This window comes from Perca fluviatilis, chromosome 6, assembly GCF_010015445.1.
Source record: "Perca fluviatilis chromosome 6, GENO_Pfluv_1.0, whole genome shotgun sequence".
Classification (NCBI taxonomy): Eukaryota; Metazoa; Chordata; class Actinopteri; order Perciformes; family Percidae; genus Perca; species Perca fluviatilis.
This window is the reverse complement of record NC_053117.1, coordinates 19606982-19621011: the sequence shown is the minus strand read 5'-3', so window position 1 is coordinate 19621011 and position 14030 is coordinate 19606982. Positions and strand designations below refer to the sequence as shown.

Genomic DNA, 14030 nt, shown 5'->3' with positions numbered 1-14030 from the left:
TCCTGTAAACACAACATCTTATTACTTCATAAAGTTGATATGGCAAACGTGTTATCAAACAGTGATGAAGCAACATTAGCACGTCCACCTGATGAATGTAAGTCCAATATTCACTCTCCTTTTATCTGTTTTTAGTCTCCATCTCTGGTTTTTAAAGCTTTTTTCTCTGAAAACAGCTGCCTGCTGCAGATGGAAACAAAGTTGCTGAGAGAGACTGAACCAAAGAAAACGTGAATGATTTCTACCTTTAATATAATTCCTTTTTGAGTCATTTTAAAGGTAAGAACATATTTTTTAACCTTTGCATTATTGGCAGAAGATGTTTTTATCAGGCATCTTAAAGTACTTCATAACGCATTTGTTTCGACATCTATCGTTTGGCAATGTTTTATTACAGGCCAAATGTTAAGCAAAGAGACACTGCATATTGTGTTTCTGTGACCTTAGGCTTTTCAGTGACAAAAAAAATTACCTCCATCACTTCTCAACGTCTAATCATGTTGGCGTTCAGTTTGAGACGTGATGCTCTGTGTGGCTAGACTACACACTGCATGCTGATTATCAGCGGACTGCGATATATTCTGTTATGATAGCCGTGCCCTGGTTTAGAGACCTAGATGTATTGTCCACACTGATGGCACAGCAGCTGTTCCTGTTGGTTTAGTCTTGGCATGGCTCTTTGGCTACACTTATTAAAGCATGTAACATTCATGCTACACTTGGCAGGGGCGTTCGCTGGAGTGGTTGGTGGTTCCTTCAAAGTGTTGACGCGACTCTGGGTAATCCACCGGCTGCTCCGCTATGCTTGTGCATGGCTCGGGGCTGGCCCTATACAAAAGAGCAGACATGAAAAGCACCATAATGAGGCACAGGCTGAAAGAAAAGGCATGTCTCTTTCCATTTATCTGAGCGAAAAGAAAAGAGCAACATAAAATAATAGAAGACAAGGAAGAATGATGAAAATAAGCCTCACAAATCCAGGATTCTGGCCGCGCTGTCTCTTTGAGTTTATCTTTTTTTTTCATGCATGTGTTTTATTATGGTAATGAAATGTTGGATAAAAATAGTCTGGGATGGAAGAGCAACGTTTTCAATGGAAAGAGGAGAAAAATAGGAGGGAGGGGCAGGAGGTGCAGCTTAATGTCATTGATAAAACATAAAGAAATTTAAATTGTTCTGTCGCTCATACCCTCCATTTCTGTCTTCTTTTTCTTTTCATCTTTCTTTTCAAAAGCTTCAGTGCAAACATCACAAGTCCCAGGGCTTAACACAAAACAGGAAAACATTGTTCACTCTCTGTCATGTCATAGTTCAACTTCAGAGTGCTCTAACTACAGTAAACAGTGCATATCATTTTATTTTATTTTTTCAATATTCCACTTCCAAAGAAAAATCGCTGCAGAAGACTAACATTCGCTGCTGCAGACATATAAATGTTTACATTTAGTAAACTGGTGTCAGTAGGCATTTATACCTACGCTTGCCGCCTCGACAATCTCCCGATAAGTATTCTCTGAGGAAGACAAAAAAGGGTAAAACAGAGCGGAAGATAAGAAGAGGTTGTACTTTCTCTCCACTGCAGAGAACATCAAAGCGCTCTGTCCTCTGTGTGCTGTGATGTTAATCTTTCTGCTTTAATGACCTCTGACCTCCACAGACTCAGAGCAGAGTGTGGAACACTTTATACTGCATAATGAAATCCAATGCACTAGGCCTGACATAATTCAGAAGTCTGTTATTGTAAATTTCAGTCAGTGATGGAGAGGGTCTACTGTTCCTCTTTACCAATGCAGTTGTTTGTCTTACTTAAAATAGTTTGTGTAGCTGCTTTAGTAATTGGGGCACTGTGAATCACAATTACAAAACAAATCTTCAAAGGGAGCAAGCTGTGTGTGTGTCAGCTTTAACAGCAGCCAGACGCCGGTCAGTTTTTGAAAGTGTTTTTAAGAGGCCAGATTACACATCCAGCAGATACGTAGCAACATAAGGATTCATTTGGAGTCACGTTTGTTTCCATGTGGCAAATTAGGGTCCATTTTTCACTCTTCTCTCAGCTTTTGGCGTCCACCAACTTCAGAAGGAAATATCCCTCTCTTCTGCGGCTGAATGAACTGTGTTCACCGGTTAATGTAGTCAGTAACGTTTTCTGTCTGCCGTTTGGTGCTGAGCAGGTTATGTACTCTACAGTGGGTTTTTAAAGCTGATGTGCTGAAAATGGCTGCCTAGTGCATTTAGAAAATACAGAGTGAACCAAAAAAGTAAAGTAAAAGGTGTTCTGGAAAACGGAAACAATGAGCTGCAGTTAGGTGATAATTGTCTGTCACCATGACCTCTTGTGATGTAACCCTTTTTCCATAGGCATAGTCATTTCAACCATTGTTGATATACATGCACTGATATTAGCTGCTTTAACAATGCTGCAAACTACAGCCTAAAACGTCCATGAAAAATCAACACCTCTCACCCCCTGTATGTGCCTCTGAGGCATCCTTACTGCCAGTGTACTGCAGGGCCTCCCATTGTACACAGAGTCAGAGTGGACACTATAGGATGAACAGCGTGACTCTGCTAATATCCAAGCGTGCACTGAACAGGTAGAGAGTGAATGTGTGCCCAGATGGAGAGTTAGACAGAGAGAGGGAAAAAAAGTGTTAAGGTGATGGGTCAAGGTGACTGCAGCATCCTTCCCTTTCATCCCACCTGGCGGGTTCCACCTGTGCCCCTTCAGAAACCACCTCTCCTCTCCTCTGCTGATTGAGCTCAGACTGGTTGTTGCCAGCTCTATGACATGCATTGTTTATCAGATCTGCATAGCTCTCCTGCTCATTCTTACTTGGTTGTTTCTTAACTTTCACGTTTGGAAGTCTCCTTATTACTGTATATCTGTATATACTGTATGTTACACTTATTTACGCCTGCTTACATGTAAAAACTTTAACCCAAATATTTCAAGCAGTGATGTTTTATTTGCTTTTTCGGGGGGTTAAACAATGTCTTTCTTTTTAATCCAGCAAAGTGTTAAATTGTTCCATAATAGTGTGTTACCAGTATGTGTAACACCAGCATGTTTCATGGTTGGGAGTCCATATATCCACATTTGGTTTGGGATTTTTCTCTCATTCTCATTCTATTTGACACATTGTCAGGAATATTTTATCCGAGTAAGCACAGAGCTATATTATGCACTCAGAGCCTTGGTGAGTTTGAAATCATTGATGTATTTGAATGACTACCTCTGTTTTTAACTCCATATGGAACAACCCTGCCAAACTTAAATTGCTTCTAATCATGTTATCCTCATACCTGAAGTCTAATTGCTGAGTTAAACGGGACACTATGAATACTACTAAGAATATTTTATTTCATTAGTTTTTAATTGCAGTTTAAATCATTCACTGATTTTTATATTGATCATCACTTTTTGATCCACTGAAAGTTGATAAATGGTATCCGTCTTAGCTCCTGTTAGCCAATCGACACTCCATTCATGTAGCTAACTGTCCTCTTACTTTTATCACCCTTGTAGTTTATCACGTTAGGGCCATATCCTCTGTGATGTGTTCAGTTAAGTTGTGTTAAAATAAGAACTGAATCAGTGATCAGGTGCCTTATGGGATTCTGAGAAGAGCTCTTTACTGTTCAACACCTCAGTAATGTGGCAGTCTTGTATACCCTCACTTGATTTTTCTTACTCTTAGGACTTTAATAATTTAGTAGAGGTCCATTTAGTTTATATACTGTCAGCATTTTACAAGGAACTAGCCAGGCGTTGGCCCATTTTGACTCATAGCATTAGAGCTTTGATTACTTGATGTTTCTCCTGCACTTGAGGATAATGGACAGAAAGGTGGGCGATCAAGAGAAAAGCTGATGCACTGCGGGGCTAAAACAAACTGGACTGATGTATAGGTGTTTTGAGGAAGGTGCTTGGTTGTTAATGCTACAGTCATTTGTCTATCACAGCTCCTTTGTACCTTATTGTTCTCACAGAGGGAGTGTGAGTTTTTGAGGCAGGTCTATTGAGGAGCAGAGAGCCGTTCTCTCCCTGTGGAGGGCTTGTTCTAATGAAAGCTCTGTGGACCCTGCGTGGCAGCTCAACCAGCTACACTCGTACTAATAATCAACCCTGCCACGACATTTAATGTCTATATGCTGATTTTGTTTTTCATTTTTCTCAATTTCTGGCCTTGTATTGATTTCAGTTATGAAAAGACTTAATATGAAAAACATGCCAATAGTAAGGACAACCTACAGGCCAATTTATTGTTAAGAAATGATCAATTAGTAAAATCAAAAACTTCCTTTAGTATTTAGTCAAGCCATTTAACTTTTTTTTTTTTTTACTTTATTTAGGTTTCAATGTCATTGACATAAAAACAACATTTTTGCACAGTTATCTTTTTTAAGTGCACCTATCCACATCCTCATTTAAACAGTCCAGTACAACATAACTCGAGTCCATCTTTGTAGAGATCAAGCACAGAGCACATCTGTTGCCGGAAAAGACTACTGGAGAAGAAGATCCAAGAAGCGAGTGAACAGCAGAAGCAGCTACTGCAGCGTGAGGCGACAGGACAAGATGCCACACAGTTGTATATACCCCGGCTGCGGTTTAAAAGCAATAGATGTTGTGCTCCGTGCAGGATCTCGCGCGATAGCAGCCGAGAGGAGTATCCATCAGGCAAGTGTTATTTAAATATACTTGTGGTGTAGTTACAAACTTTCTAATGCCTCGTTTTATAAGTACAGAAACTATTTGTACTACTGTAGAAGTTTGGCATCATTCCGGGCATTATTAGTGGGGTAATTTACGAGATACAAACGTGGATCCATTAGCGTCTACACTAAGCTAACCAGGTGATAATGCTAACTCGACCAACGTTATAACAAGGGAAAAAAGCTTATGGGGGGTCGTTTGGCTCGAGGTCAAGGTGCAAAGCAGCCTAGGGTCACTTTAAGATATTTATGTCCCAGCCCGACCCGAGCCCGACACAGTTGAAATCTAATTTTTTTCTTCATACTAATGACACATGTACATTTGTTTGTGTGGAAAGCCCGCTTTTATTAAGCAACTGTTGGAAGGCATTTGGAAATGTCAACAGATGAGCGCATCAGCGCACACGGGGCAACAAGCGCACGTTAATAAGCTGTTTAATTTAAAATGTTAAATGTGTTAACCTTTCCTGATTGCTTTGTTTCTGACCGTGGTCAGAAAACCAGGGGAGACTCGTTACCTCCAGGGTCGACGTTATAAAATGAATAACGTCGCGGTTAAAATCCCGTTTCTGGTGAGCAAATGAATGAACTTGGCTTTCAGTCTGGGGTTTATTTCGGACACCGCACACACTGTGTACAAAACTTAAACTTATTCCACCAACTCTGCTCCGGTCGCATCTACACAGCTTCTTCTATCTCTCTTCTGCCCACTTTCCACACACACACACACACACACACACACACACACACACACACACACACACACACACACACACACACACACACACACACACACACACCATTTTACAACAAATGCCTTATCGCACTGATGTGACCGAGCCCGACCCGAACATCATTTCTAAATATCTGTCAGAACCCAGCCCGTCCGGCTCGGGTATCCGCACTCTACATCAGACTGCATAAAATGTGCAACACTTTTGAGTCATCTGCCAGATGGTTGCACTACAACACAATTTACATATTGTAGTATAACTTTACACATGTCTCTGTATGGATAACTGCAGGAAGGCTAATTAATTGGGACATGCGTGAGGTGGTTTAATCTGATATTGTTGTAGGCTTCTTTTGCATTTTACTGTTTTATCCAAGCTTATTTATCATATGGGAATTTAAATTAGATGGGCTGATCCGAGGTTGACTGTAATCCTCTTTGGTGAGCCTGTGGTAAGTTGACCACAGCAGGTTCTGTTGACTGTCAGTATATCCATATGTGTAGTGAATGTAAAATCACAAGGCAGCTGTAGTCTACAACCGCCTATGTGTCTTTTTGTTTGACTGATGAAGAAAAAGGGTTATAATGTCATATAGCAGTAATATACAGTATGTCAGTTTGAATGCAGCTACATAACAAACAAAACATGCACATTTGGAAAAGTGAGTGACCTAACTGGGAACAAATTTATTTTAATTTCACATATTTGCCTCTTCAGATTGTCATCCATTTTATTTTCTGTTCCATTACATTTCTCTGCTCCACCTGAGGTCATCTGGGTCAACATACAACAAAGATGCTTGTGACAGATGAAGCTTTATGATGTGTCCTGTTTCATCCGTGCCCTTTTCTCTCTCAATTACTCTCTAATCTTTCTTCCACTTCTCTCTCTCACACTCCTCTTTCTTTAGTATGAGCCTTCCTCTGACTTACACTCCGCTCTTGTTCGCACTGACACTGTAAAGGATAAGCTGTGTGAATGTGGAGAGGTAACATGACAGCCTCTAGAGTGGCTCTACTCCAAAGGCCATCAGGAAGGTTAGAAAGCAAACAGAGAAAAAAAGGTTGTTGCTTTTCTGCTGTACATGACTCATATTGGCTGTCTTATGCTTGTCTTGGAGTTTAATGTAAAGTATACCCAAATACCAAGAGGCTGCTAGTTGGTTGGCCAGAGACTAGGGACTGTATGTCCCTTTATCCCTTTAATCTGCAGCGTAACGGTTTGAGTTCCCTCTGTGTGTCTGTTGGCTGCCCCGAGGCTCCCAGAGACTCAGCAGCAAATGGCCTGCTACTCTTATCAGCACCTCTCTCCCCCTCTGCCTCACTCAGTCTCCCTCCTCCTCCTACTCCTCCTCCATCCCTTCACCCTTCTCCTCCCTGTCATCAGTAGCCGTCTGCTACATAATCCAATTATTCTTTTAAGCCGACACGCTCTGTAACTCACCACAAACTCTACGGATGACGCCGCTCTGCATCACGTACACACATCCACACATAAACACGTACGCACACTCCACATGCACAGTGTTACTGAGCATTTGTTACTGCAAATATTTTTTTACAGATAAAGGTCATGCAAAGTGCATATTCATGCTTAAAAAGTAAAAAAATAAAAGATCACATGTAGCATATTTACTACAGCGCCTACTGGTTGTACATTGTAGTTGCCCCCATCTGCTTGTTTTGTCTATTTTCGGGTGTCCTAACAGAGGACTTTGGCCTCTGCTGTCACCCTCTGATTCACTGTACCCTTGAGGTGACTCTCTCTCTTTCTGTATGTTGTCCTCCGCCTCCCTTCTATGTGTTTACCAGCTAATGCATCTGTCTTCACAGACACAACACCTGACACAGAAGGTCCTGCTCCCTCTTTGTGTGTGTGTGTATCTCTGTCCTTATGGGGATCAAGTGTCCTCACAAGCGTTGAAAGATAAAGAAAACCCTCAGGGAAGAGGACATTTTGTCTTTGGAAACCCCTTTCCCCCACACCTTTCTGACGTTGAATTGAGGGGGGGGGGGCTTCTGTAACATTTCACGAACTAGTTCTAAAATGTGTTGTCCCTACCTCAAGGGTTAGGCATGTAGTGTGTTACAACAATATATAAACGTGTCTGTGTGAGTGAATGGTTGTATGCCTGTACATGAACACACATACTATCCTCACTTTTCCCCTTATGTTCTGTGTTGAAGAGGCCAATCTACAGTTTTCTGCTTCAGTCAACAGTTTGTGTGCTAAATGGCCCTTCAGTGTAAAATAAATGTTATTTTTGCAGTGTCATGGTATGACAGCCCGCATCACTGCATCTTAAAAACACAACACACGGACTGTAAAATTGCTGGCATAAAGTAAATAGTAAATGTGCAGTGGCAGACATGACAGGGTAATTAATCCCCTGCATTCTGCAATTTCACCCCAGTGCAAATCTTGACAAGTATTTCTGCCGCAAAGGGGCAGCGAGTGTCACAAAAGGAGCTGCGCTCGGTTGTTTTTGGTGCTGACGCGACAACAGTCAAGAGTAACAGATGGGGTGTGTGTGTATGTGTGTGGGTGGGTGGGTGACTAGGGCTGGCTACAGTATGTGTTTGATCTGAATCTCAACAGAGGGAGTGTGAGCAGGACCTTCTGTCTGTCTGGAGGAAGACGTTTGGGAGATTGTCTGTCTGATTCGCTGAGAGGAGCAGACAGTCTTGGTGCCTTTCTGGGAAAAAACAAGCATTATCTGGTTGCTTTGTGGAGCTCTCAGACATTAGTTGACACATTTCTTTATAAATTACTGTTATTTCAACCGTTCTTGCTGTTTTTCACTCTATCTGGCAGTCTGCATACATGTATTGTGAAGAAAGTGTCTTTGCTGTAAAACAATGCTGAAATATAATGCACTGTTTCTCTGTGCATCTCAGTCAGAGGCCAGACTTGGCCTTACTGTATGTTTTTCTCTGTCTGTGTTATTGTGTTAAAGCTATTTTATGTGTTGTCTTTTGTACTGCACAAATGTGGTTGCACATTTCTATAAGTGAATTCTGGGTAAGTACACTTCATTTCGTGTCCAGGTGCCACTTACACAAGTGTGATTTGTAAAGGAATCCCGGCTCACTCCAATGTGTAGATTGCAGCTGATCCATCTATGAGCCACAAACCATCAACACCAGATCCTCCTCCACCGCCATCAGTGTGGCGTTGCCCAGCACTCATTACTGTATGTGTGATATCTTTGTGTCGTGCTTTCGCACTCATACCCCTTCATCCTAACCTGACCTGTTTCCCACAGGGAGAGTTTTTTGGGCAGGGAGGGGTTGGAAAAGCAAGGTGGGATGGGATAGGGTGGGATGGGGTGGTTCCTCTTCCTGCTCTCTTCCTCCTCTCCCTCCCTCCCTCCACCTTGTTTTCTACCTGTGTCTCTATATAATGTTCACCTGTTCCTCTTTGACTCTTTCTCATTTCCTTGCCATTTTTTTCTGTCCGCTCTGCTCTTCTCCTCTGCCTACTTTCTTCTGTCTCTCCCTCGCTCTGCTTCTCACTGTTGCGATTAACTGGGCTCTGTCTTTATGTCGTATGTCCTTTTAGGCCCACGCCGTGCATCGCTGGCTAATCGATCAGGACAGTAGTGTGAGCTCTGAGATGCCGGATGGCCAAGGAGTATGGCACTTTGATGATGAAGTAAATATCTGCAACACGTATATCTGGCTTTTCCTATTTCTATATATCTATATGTATATATATATATATATATTCTGTATTTATGACCATCTTGTATCTGTCACTTAAAGTTTGTGTCACTGTTGTTGCTCTGCTGTTGTTTTTTATCTTTATCTCTCTTGTTTTTGTTGTGTGTTGCTTATGGTATTGTAGTTCTGGTTCCTTTGACTTTCTAGTGTTGCTGTTGTGCTGTGAGCTGATTCAGTCAGGTGTTGTGGGATCAGACTGGAGCTTTTTCTTTGTTCCCGTCCTTGCTTGACGTATTGTACTAACTTGCTGATTTTTATTTTTTCAATTGGTTGTTTTTCTTTTTGCGTTTTTGTTGTTGTTCGTTTAGTCTCACATATTGATATATAACATTAGTGTGTATCTGTATCTATATTCACATCTATATCGGTGTCTGTGATTTCTCTGGAAATTAATGTTCTCAATCAGCATATTACATGGCAAGAGTCCACGGGCAAAATATAGATAGATTTGACACATTTCCTATCGACTGGATACAAGTTGTCTGCGTATGCTTCTACACAAAGTACTTCACACAACACAGGTTCACAGTAGTGATAATAGACACAGTTCAAGTATTTTTCCTGTGGGTTCTTCTGATTTATAAAATATGCTTGTGTCATTTGTACCACTGTGTTCGTGTTTAGGATTAAATCAAAACACATGCTGTGTGTGTGTGTGTGTGTGTCTGTGAGATAGAGGAAGTGTGCGAGGTATATGTGTGTGTTTTGTGGGACGACCTCTTTATTCTTATCAGTGTGTTTGTGTGCATGCTTTATTTCTGTCTGTGCATGACCTTAGACTGTGTATTAGTATTAGATTTGAATGTCCGTCTGTGTCTCCGTCTGTGTTGTGTCTGTGCTTCAGTCTGTTTCCACTGTGGTTTTTCAGCTGTAGATGTTGTGGTTGTGCCTGTCTTTGTCCGTGCCTTTGATGTGTCAGTGTTGTGTTTGTGTATTGTGGCTGTGAATTTCCTATGTCACTGTTTGTCATGTGCTGTGCCTGTGCTTTGTCGTGTTTTATCTGTTTTAAACAGTCAGGGACACGTTTGCCAAAGGTTTTATTGTACCTATCTAATAGATGATCTTGAGTCCATTTCCACTCTGTGGAGGAGAGATCATCTAAGTGCAATAAAGTTGCTGGGAAACTTGCTCCAGACGACCCTTGCCCATGATGATTTGCCCTCAAATCCTACCTCCCCCCTTGCTCTCATATCAAATTCCCAATCCTACTCTCCTGATCTCCATATTGCTCCCAAACACTCTGGAGCATCATTGGCTTAACCTTTTAATGATTCTTAATTAAACCATTTTCAGCTGACAAAGTAAAGCATTTGGAAATGCAGGCATAAGAACAAAAACATTGGGTGAACACATTTAACACAGAATGAAGGTAATATGCAGTTCTACGCACAACAATATGGAGTATTGACTTTTCCTCTGTGATGCTCATGAATGCGTGTGCATTGGTCAATTTTATTTTTCCTTTTTTTCTTTTGAATTTTCTTACCTTTTGTGTGAATGAGTGAAAGAAGATATCTTTATTTGATTGTCTTTATCGCTCAGTTAGGACTATATACGTCATCCCGTTAGAAGTAAAGACTCAATGCAGCTGGGACTGTAGACCCAGTCTAATGTTCTTCTAGTTTCCAAGTAGGACCACTGATGGTTTGCAAATTTCTTAAATAACAAGAAGTGAAGAAAGGGAATATAGGATACAGCGGATACAGGAGGAGAATGGTGAATGTTAATTGGGAGCAGAAACATATGAACACTTTCATCCCAGAGTACAGAGACAGAGAGAGTGGCGCAGTGATAGATCGTCCTGAAGAGCCCAGGTCCCCTCACTAGCGCTCAGCCAACACAGCAGCATAAACTAAACCCTGCAGCAGGAAGTCTGCTTACTCAACTAGTGTTTCCTAGAGAGTGATAGTGTCCCGTTCTGCCAGCAGCCCTCAACTCCTATCTTTACTGCCCAAGTCATGCATCTTAAAGGAAAGCTTTAAGGTTTATTACAACTTTTAATTATTGTTATAGCTCCAGTCATCCATTCAATCTATCAGAAAAACATTGTACACACCAAAGAAATTAATGAGTTATGAAAATGCGGCAAACAGGAACGGCGAGACCATCATACAAACAAGTAAACAAGCTGACGTAAACAAGCTGACGTAAACAAGCTGACGTAAACAAGCTGACGTTTTAGCCTGATTTATCTAAAGTCAAGTCACTAATTGTCACTCATTGCACAGAATAACTGCATGCACAATTAACGATGACGCCAGTCGGCCTTGTTGCCTACTTTTTCATGGGCCAACCACGGCACTGCAACTAAAATATCCTGTACAATCAAAAAAAACATTTTTGGCATTTAAAAAGAGCCATCTGTAAAACCGTTGACAGGAAAATACCTATTGTGACCAAAGTCACTTAATACTCTTTGTATTCTTTATTCTTTTTAAAATATTTGTAAAACTTTAGCAGAGCCTACAAAAGTGAATTTTTTTATGTGCGTGACCAAATCCCAATGTTAAGTCTGTGGGCCGAGCAAACCAGGAATAGAGAACTTTTTTCAGTCAAATGAACAGGTGCCATCTTGGAGTTTGGTAACTGTCACTTTGGGTAATGATTTTACCATAAGCCTTTGTTTTCACTTTCAAATAAATTTGACAAACCTGGGAGTTTGTTTACATCCCGATTGTCTGACCGCTCGTGTTTGTTACCTTGCTGGACCTAGTTTTAGCCAAGTTGCTGCTTTCTGAGATTTCAGCAAGGAATGTGGTGGAAACGATCTCATCATATCAGATGGTAGAAGCAAGGAAAATAAAAGTAATAGACCATAGTTTTCTTTTAAAGTTCACTCCAGCTTAATTTTATTATTCTCAACCCGCTAAGAGGGGAAAAAAGCGTTCAGAATAATGCAGATTGTTCAATCAGCAGCTTGGTGTTATAAAACTCCCACCAACCCTCAAACTTGTCTCACAAACCATGACTCTTTCCCTGAGGGCAAATTTAATTTACACCAAAACCTAACGCTTCATCAAACTCCCCATCCAACCCCACCCCCTCCTTTAGGACAGAATTGTGAGATGTCAGAGGTCTGTGTAAAGGCCCCCCCCCCCCCCCCACAAAAAAAAAAGGGGGGGGCGAATATTATTCTTCTCCTCCCCCCCCTTTTTTTTTTTTTCTCTTTTTTTCCTAAATGCCCCTTTCTTTCCCCCAAAATAAATTAGTTTGTGTGTGTATTTCCCCCCCCCCCCCCCCCCCTCCTCCCCCCCCCCCCTTGCCGAGACAGATGCTCAGGGAGCCAAGCCCCATTTGTCACAGTGCGGCTGCATGGCAGACTCAATATGAAAAAAAAGCAAACTGTCACACTCTGCACTGTCACATAAATTCTCCCCCGTCTCAGTTTCTCTTTTCCAGCTGCTCCCCAGCTCACTGTAGATGCAGACTACATTAGGAAGCCCATTCATGTCCAGCCACCAGCAGTTGGCTGTAATTTGTTTCGGCTAGGGGGGCAGAGTTTAATTTACATGTGAAAGGCCATGGCGTATTCAAATATTGTAACTCTCATTTTTGTCCCAGGGTTATTGATACCAGCTTCACAGAATTCAGATTAAAGGTAGAGGAGGCGTTACTGCAATTGTGCAAAACTGCAGAAGTCGTGTAATAATGTCTCAGTTGGCCAGATACCAACTTTAGGAAGAGGACAGGCAAGCAGGATTCTCCTCGTCTTGCTGACCCATTAAGAACTGATCTTTTCTAGGTTTTTGCAACAGTGAGACTCCTCCTGGGAACAATCTGGCCTACAAAGAATACTTTCAATGGAGCCATCCAAAGTAACGATAACCTTAATGGCTTTATAAATGCAGACCACACCTACAGAACAGCACTATACTGAGTTGAAAATTCAGACTTTAAGTAAGAATCCATGTGTATTGCAGGTGGCATTTTCTTTATAAACAGTAACTGAACATAGTTATGATACTATAAGTGCTGCGAACCAGCATATTTTACAAATTCGAACAAGGTATTTTACACTAGTACAAGTATAAATGGGGCCCATAAAAATGATAATCATAAGGCTGAAATGAAAGATGTGATGCTTCTGCCATACACGTCACTGTATCATGACACATATATTACCAGTTCAAACAAAACAGAAGTGTACATAGTTTGTATTATTTAGTCTCAAAGCAATGTGAAGATACATTGTTCCCTCTCGTTTAGCTTCAAGGAGTCAGGGAGCCATGTCTTGACTATTTCACTTTTCAAAATCTGATTAAACCTTTTTACTTTTGTCACCTGTGACCCTTCCTAAACTTTTATACTTCTATTTCACTTATATTAATTTAACTTATTTGTCTTCAAGACATCTTGTTTGTGACTTGTGTTATTTTACCCACAGTTTTTACTTGACATTTGTTTTTCCTTTTCTATTGGCATTTTCGGCACCTTAGTTATCATCAGTTTGAGTTTTTGTGTGACAAAGAGAGAGAAACTGAGCGACAATCAATGTGCATGCATGCATGCATGTGCATGTGTTTTAGGGGAATGCGCAGAGTGCATGGTTAAGGTTGAAGTATACTCCAAAAGAAGTGCTGGTCGGAAAGTCTGAAAACTTCAGAAAACTCCTTTGCGACGGACAATCATTAATTCTTACTTTCCTGCCAAGATTGGCCAAGTTTGTAGTTGGTGTAAAAATGTTCACAGTTCCAAGTCCTCCACAAATTTCCTGACATGCCTTCTTCCACCCGGTCAGCATTAGCAGGGATGAAGACCTGGTAAGCTGTCTGGGAATGAAGAGTATGATCGAAATCAAGAAGAAAAACTAAACGATAGTCAGGACAGATCTGCTCAGTGTTTCACAGACTCTCTCTAT

General features: G+C 41.2%; 1 protein-coding gene across 14 annotated transcripts in view; it reads left to right on the top strand.

Moving 5' to 3' along the window:
- The window catches only part of ank1a (ankyrin 1, erythrocytic a), a 91636-nt gene that overhangs the window by 26007 nt on the left and 51599 nt on the right, over nucleotides 1-14030 (top strand). For 11 of the 14 annotated variants that reach the window (XM_039802970.1, XM_039802967.1, XM_039802973.1 and 8 more), the window contains exon 2: nucleotides 9012-9104. The exons of 2 other annotated variants lie outside the window; for them this stretch is intronic. In XM_039802970.1, the coding sequence (XP_039658904.1) occupies nucleotides 9012-9104 (93 nt within the window). Of the gene's footprint in view, nucleotides 1-8423; nucleotides 8472-9011; nucleotides 9105-14030 lie in introns of those variants that run through there. One more of the 14 variants, XM_039802972.1, reaches the window with a different exon arrangement.